The following is a 6,630-nucleotide window of genomic DNA, read 5'->3' as shown; positions in this document are numbered from 1 at the left end:
AAATGGGGCATTTGCAATTCCTGGAATTCCCATTCAGCATGTTCAATGACTAGAGCAGTGCCTCTCAACCTTGGCAGCTTTAAGATGTGTGGACTTCAACTCCCAGAATTCCCTAGCCAGCACAACTGGCTGGGGAATTGTGGGAGTTGAAGTCCACACATCTTAAAGTTGCCACAGTTGAGAAACGCTGGGCTAGTGATTCTGGGAGTTGTAATCAAATATATCTGAGGAGTAATAGGTTGAGAAGATTGGCTCAAAAATGGCCAGTAGAAAGCTGATCTAAACCAGTTTTAAAAAATTAGCAGTACAATCCTATTCGGGCTATGTAGAAGTAAGTTCCATTGAGTTAAGTAATATAACTTTGTGGAAAGTGCAAAGGTTTGCTGCATAAATGTGTTATAACAGAAATATATAGACAGTCATCAGTAGTTTGGAAAGAGTACCTCTGGTATACCTGTGAGATAACTATTCTTGCAAATAAAGCTAGGGATGAGGCCTAGAATGTGGGCTTTTGTTTTAAGTGAAGGCAGATACCCTCAGAAAGCAAAATATGGACAATGTATTATGAACTGCATTGCTTATGACGATAATATGACTGTATCTTTCTTAATTTGCAAATCTCACGTTTTTACATTTTAACCAAGTTTTAGCAGGTAAGAAGTAAAATCTGACTATTACGCAATGTGCACATCATTCTTAATTATAGCACCCACACATTATATGTGCCTTTTATTCTGAACTACTGTTCTGATTCATGTTCAGTCCATGTTTTCATTACATCCAAACAGAAATGACATTCCTATTTCACTGTATAATAGGATGCTGCCAGATATTTTAACCCACCTTTTCAATATTTACCCTATTACTGAATTTCTATTTTGAGTTATTCCAAAGGGCATGCAGAGACAAAGAAGAGAGTAATCTATTTTTTAAAAGCTATCAGATTCCTATCTGAGCAACACGTCCTTATTCCCAGACACAGTTGGGTAAAGCAGTGCCCACACAGGCAAACCAGAACAAGGCATTGCACTAAGTGATCACATTTATTTGAATATTTTGTGTGTGTGTTCTAAAATTGGTTACAGAATAAATACCTGCATTTTATAACAGGAAGTCCATTTTTTTTAATACAAAGTGCTTGTTAGAGGAAGTTGCATCAACAAAACACAGGAAGCCATGTGTGTACTTAGGCACACACTTCCCTCCTGGAAACTAAAACAGATTTTTAATTTTTTTTTTTAAGTTTCTTTTCCCTTTTTTGTGCATTTCATTTCCTGCCATTGTGTATTTACAAATCTCTGAAAGAAGAAAAAAAAATGCCAATATGTACGATATGTGGCCTTTTAACACACAAAAAAAAATCAGTCTTAAAAAAAACTCTACAAGTGTCATTTCTTAATGAATCAATGATAGAAATTTCTTCTTAAAAATGGGAAGGAAAAAAAAATTAAAAGGAAAACCAAAGAGCCCAGACTTTGAAATAAAAAAAAGGATCATCTGTCCCTTTAAGTTTTCCCCACAGGAAAGTTGCAATGTCACATGATCCAAAAGCAGATACTTGATTGAAATTCTTAATTTTTTCCCACAGTTTCCCATCCCCAACCTGATACAAAGAAAGGAATTTAAAGAATTAAATTAGAAATAACAGATGACAGCAATGCCCGACTCTGAATCTGGCATGTGGTAGGGATAGATGGAAATGGATTTGATTTAAAACAACAACAAAAACTAGATTTAAAAAAAATTCAAAAATCAACAGGATTCTACCAAAACCAGATGGTTAACTGGTGACATAGTGTTTGGTGGAAGGCTGACCATAAACTCTATAGAAATCCTGGCGTCCATGTTGCTGAGATGCATCAATCCATTCTCTCACTGCCAATCCTGGAAGCGATTGAGGTACAGATGGAGCAGGTGGGAGTGGGTGGGAATATTCCTGTGATGACACTGTCCATGGAAAGTGGCCGGATCGTGGGTAGGGCTGATGCCCACTGTGATTGGATACTGAGGAACAGTAACAGTTGTCCACTGAGCAGACAAGAATTTTGCGCCCACCATACTGAGACAGCACAGACTGCTGAGATGATGTGCTGTTGGGGTAGTGAGAAGGGTTGAACATTGAGCTGGAGTGAACTGGTTGGGGGCCACTGGGGAGTCCTACTATGTGCTGGGTGGAGCTACAAGGCACCATGGGTTGTGCAGACTGGCCTTCACCAGCCGAAGCCCCCTGGCTGACGTACTGGTTGGCAACGGGTCCCGAGGATGGCTCCAAGAAGCTGGCTTCTGGGAAAGCTGTGGAGTGCTTGCGTTTCTCAGCTCCTGAGTTACTGACACTGCAAGGGTACATAGGGATGCTCTGCAGGAATGGCACTGGTGTACTGAAGGGACCTGAAATGAAACAGAGAAAATAGATGATATCTCCATTATCAAAAAGTCACTCTTTTTCAGCTGAACGATTAAGTCAGAAAAAGCACCTACAGCTGCACAGATCCACATGTTTGCTAGTAATATAATCAACTCTAGCAGATAATGCCAAAGACAGACATGATCTCAAAACAAACAGAAGCTAGGGGGAAAAAAACCCTGATTATCTATTTCAGCTGTCCCTAACCTTTTATGCTTCCCACAAAAGCAATGTCTCGGGGCCTCTACGGTTTAGATGGAGCTGTCTGCTGGCCTTCAGTTCTTACAATGAACAAATGGAAAGAGAACACACATTTCATCAAATGCTGTTATCTATAATCAACTGGAAAGACCTTGAAGATGGTGCTAACATGCAGTGTTTTCCAATATGCATAACAAAGTCAAATAGAGTTTTGGTGCAGAACCTGGATTTCTGGAACTCAGAACAATGGGCTCATAAGTTTATGCTTTCCAATGTATCCATTTCTTGACTTACATCAAGATAAAGTGTGGAGTGGGGTTTGCAATCCTGAAAGAGCTAAGATGCATTCTCATAGTAATTTCTCCAACAACAGATGAATGTGAATTGCTTGTCCCAATCACCCAATTTCATCCTTGTAACACGCAATTTTGAATCCTTAAAGAGCTTCCTATCCTTCTTACAGGAATCCATTCAAGAATCAGCCAAACTTGACTGTTTTGTATTACTTACAACTACAACCAGTTAACCTCCTCTCTGTTCTTGTTGCTCATTATCTCCCTTCTAACTTACTTTCTAGTTACTTTTTCTCAATCAGATCAGATTACTACTACTAATGTGATGAAAAGAAACAATCTGATCTGAGGCAGCTTCTTGATCCTGACTTCTTGGTCACTAAATTCAAGTATCAAACAATTTCAGCATAACATATACCATTTGGAGACTTTGAATAAAAAAGTCCTATTAAGTCTAATTGGAAATACTAACATTGTGCACTTTTGCCAGAAGTATGTAATCTGGGACACATACACATTAACAATTAAACACTTTTTATATGGATTCCAGCAAGAAATACTTCACTGAATACCAGGAAACTCAGTGAAAATGCACTTTTGGTACATTTTCATCTCCTGAAGATTAGGTTGCTAGCCATTTTCATGCATGATGCAATCTTAAAGTATTATTCAGTGTATATAAAAATGGACACAGAAATGGAGATGGACATTTTATGAAGAACCTCAAAATGCCCCAAACTAAAGGAATTGTCCTTTATGAGTAATATATCACTGTATTTGTCTCAACTGTATTAATTCTGTAGCCCATAATCATTTGGGCATGATGTAACTGTTACTTGCTAGTAAAGGTAAAAGTTAGCTTGGGGGTGCATAAAACACACTGACATTGGCCTCAGTACAACGCTTTCACAATATTATGCTTCTACCTGAAATTTGTAGTAATTCTATTATTATATAACTTGGGCAAAGTTAGTAAGCAAAGGAGTGTCTATTTTCATCATGATTACAATCTCAGGGCAATATTAAGCCAACACAAAATAACTCTCAGACACATAATACACGGTAATACTTTATTGATTAGCCATTAGGCCATTTCAGAATACAAAATATAAAACACAGAAAGTAGTAAGACCATATGTTAAAAATATAATAAAAGAAATAAGTAAAAGAAAATGCAAATCATATTTCCATGTTACCCCTGTAGTGTTTTGTTCAAATAAAGGGCCGTATTATATGTAATTTTTGGATCCTGACCGCACATGAAATACGTTGTTTTAATATAAGGATCCCAACAGGCTGTTCATCTACTGTGCAGTCCAAGATACTGATCTCTCTCTTTCTTATACAATTGACATTCACATAATATGTGTGTTATGTCTTCTATTGCTGGGGCTATAATACATATAATCTATCGGGATTGTATAAAGAAATTTCAGAGTTAACCAGGTTAACTTTCTGAACTTTCTTAAACAGAAAGAAGTTTTGATATGGATCATACTGCAACCAAAGTGGGCAACCTTTGACCAAGTTCATGCCATTCTCCTTTAATAGATACAATGAAACGCTAAAGCATACACAGGCCTATGCATATGCTGTACCACCAAGCTTAACTGCAATACTTTTTGCTATAAGTAATCTATCTTGAAAAATAATTGATTACTCCAGTGAAATTATTCTGAAATCTGTTTTCTTCCTAAGCTTCCAGTTGGCAGCTATAAAAATGGCTATAAACTATAATCATATTTACATCTTGAAAGCGGTGTATGTCCCATATAACAATAATGTGCATAAATAACCACATGGAGACTTTAAATAAAAAAGTCCTATTCAGTCTAATTGGAAATACTAACTGCAACTGGGGGATGGGGTATTAATATTTAATATTGAATTTTAGGTGGTTAGATTTTTGGAGGTAATACCTTACACTGTTCATCATTTTCTAATGAATTATTTCTGTGAATATTTATTTGAAGAGATTGTATAGCATTTCATATTACACTGAATATTTGCCATCTAATGTCATCTCATGGAAATATTCTTCTGATATACAAAATATTCCCATATAAGCAAAGAGTATAAAAATTAAAATAATTATTCACAAATATGGTAAATCAGGAATTGGTAACCTTTTCAGCCACCATACCATGATCTCATGCAGTAATGTAGACATCATTGATCAATATAACTATATAAAATCTAACAAGAACACCAACATCTCATAGGATTTTATCATTTTCACCTGAAATTCTGTAAGATCTCATGTGTAAGTGCTGAAATCTTATAATATTTGGTGATTTAGCATTTTTTCCAACTTTTAATATTTAGAAATAATTTGGGGAATATAGAAATGCCACCTAGAAATGTCCTCAATATGCTAGAGCCAAGGGGTGATGCATTTATAACCACTTTTTCATCCTTTGTGTCAAAGTTTAACCCATTAACACCCATACCAAATGCAACTGAATGAAGCCAAACTATAGCTGGTGAAAATAGCAGCCTCCAAATGTTTTGAATTACAATCTATACCCATCAACCAGGCACTGGACTAAGAATAATAAAAACATTTATGTTGCTACAGAATTACTCAGGGGAGTCAGCAGCATAGCAGTGATTGGAAGAATCTCTTAAATAAAAGAGCCTGTACCTCTTTTAACTTCTTTCCTGCATTAAAGCCAGCCAGCAGAGAGTAGGAATCCTATGATCCTTCCAATGCTTTTGGATTATGGTTCCAATCAAAATGGCAAATGGTGGGAGTTGGGAGTCTAACAACATTTGGAAGGACATAGGTTTCCTATTTCTATTCTAGAGGTTAGGCTGGAGATAGCCAAGACATCTGAATGTCTGAGTTATTTTTCCTGCACTATTAAGTCCACTGTGCTAAAAAAAAATTGCAGAATGCCTTTTGCTTCTAAAATTCACCTTAATCTTGGCAGATCGGGGACTAACAATGTATAGTGAAAATATTGTGGCTCTGAAGAACATCATTTTGTGTCACATCCATGCCACAATCCCCTAACCCCTTTACGGCTAATTAAAAAGCAGCACAGTGTAAAGAAACTCAAGACAAATTAGAAGAAATAACACCAAAGTCAGATAAGTTAATATTTTTGCCAGATATAGACAGATGGCAGACCATGTACAGTTTTAAAATCCCTATCCTATGGATCGCAGACCCACCTAGGATTATGTTCCTGAAATATAGAAGCAAATCTGTGAATATGTTGTGCAGTTCCCTGCTTATTCCTGTGGGAAGAGATGTAAAACCCAATCCAATCACCCCTTGACAAAAAATGTCCAGTCCACATATATGATGTCACACTGCCATTACTTGTCTCCTGTGGTTCCCAATTTTCAAAAATAATTGTTAAAAAAAATGGAGCAGAAAGATACTCTGCCCCTGATTCATGCTAATGGAAATTTAATAGTGAGTATACAAGTGATGAAATGTCATGGGAACATCACTCACCTTCCAGGAGCTTCCGCAACTGCTTTTCCTTCTTGGCAATCTCATTCAGGAAGAGCTTGGAATTGAGGTGGCCAATCTTAGGAGGAGGCAGACTGCCTCCTGTGCAGTTCTGAGTCCTTAAAATGAGCATTACAATCTATTACAATGTATTTCTTTAATGAAAGCCAGCTGGAAAAACACCCACAATGCCTCTTGTTAGGCTATTTGAGTCTTTCTTACAGCTCCATCATTCTGCTAATTTGAGAGAAGCCTCAATTATTCAAAGA

General features: G+C 36.9%; 1 protein-coding gene across 4 annotated transcripts in view; it reads right to left on the bottom strand.

The window, feature by feature from the left end:
- Nucleotides 1-1,024: 1,024 nt before the first annotated feature.
- TRIM8 (tripartite motif containing 8) overlaps nt 1,025-6,630 on the bottom strand; it is a 56,919-nt gene continuing 51,313 nt past the window's right edge. For all 4 annotated transcript variants that reach the window (XM_007421034.4, XM_007421032.4, XM_088132565.1 and 1 more), the window contains 2 exons: nt 6,365-6,480; nt 1,025-2,388 (listed from right to left, as the gene is read on the bottom strand). In XM_007421034.4, the coding sequence (XP_007421096.1) occupies nt 1,781-2,388; nt 6,365-6,480 (724 nt within the window). In that variant the 3' untranslated portion in view covers nt 1,025-1,780. The remainder of the gene's footprint in view (nt 2,389-6,364; nt 6,481-6,630) is intronic.

This window comes from Python bivittatus, unplaced genomic scaffold (assembly GCF_059951505.1).
Source record: "Python bivittatus isolate LINGU-HERP-01145 unplaced genomic scaffold, Pbiv_v1 ctg000980_np1212, whole genome shotgun sequence".
Classification (NCBI taxonomy): Eukaryota; Metazoa; Chordata; class Lepidosauria; order Squamata; family Pythonidae; genus Python; species Python bivittatus.
Note: the sequence above shows the minus strand (reverse complement) of the source record. Positions and strands in the feature narration are given on the sequence as shown.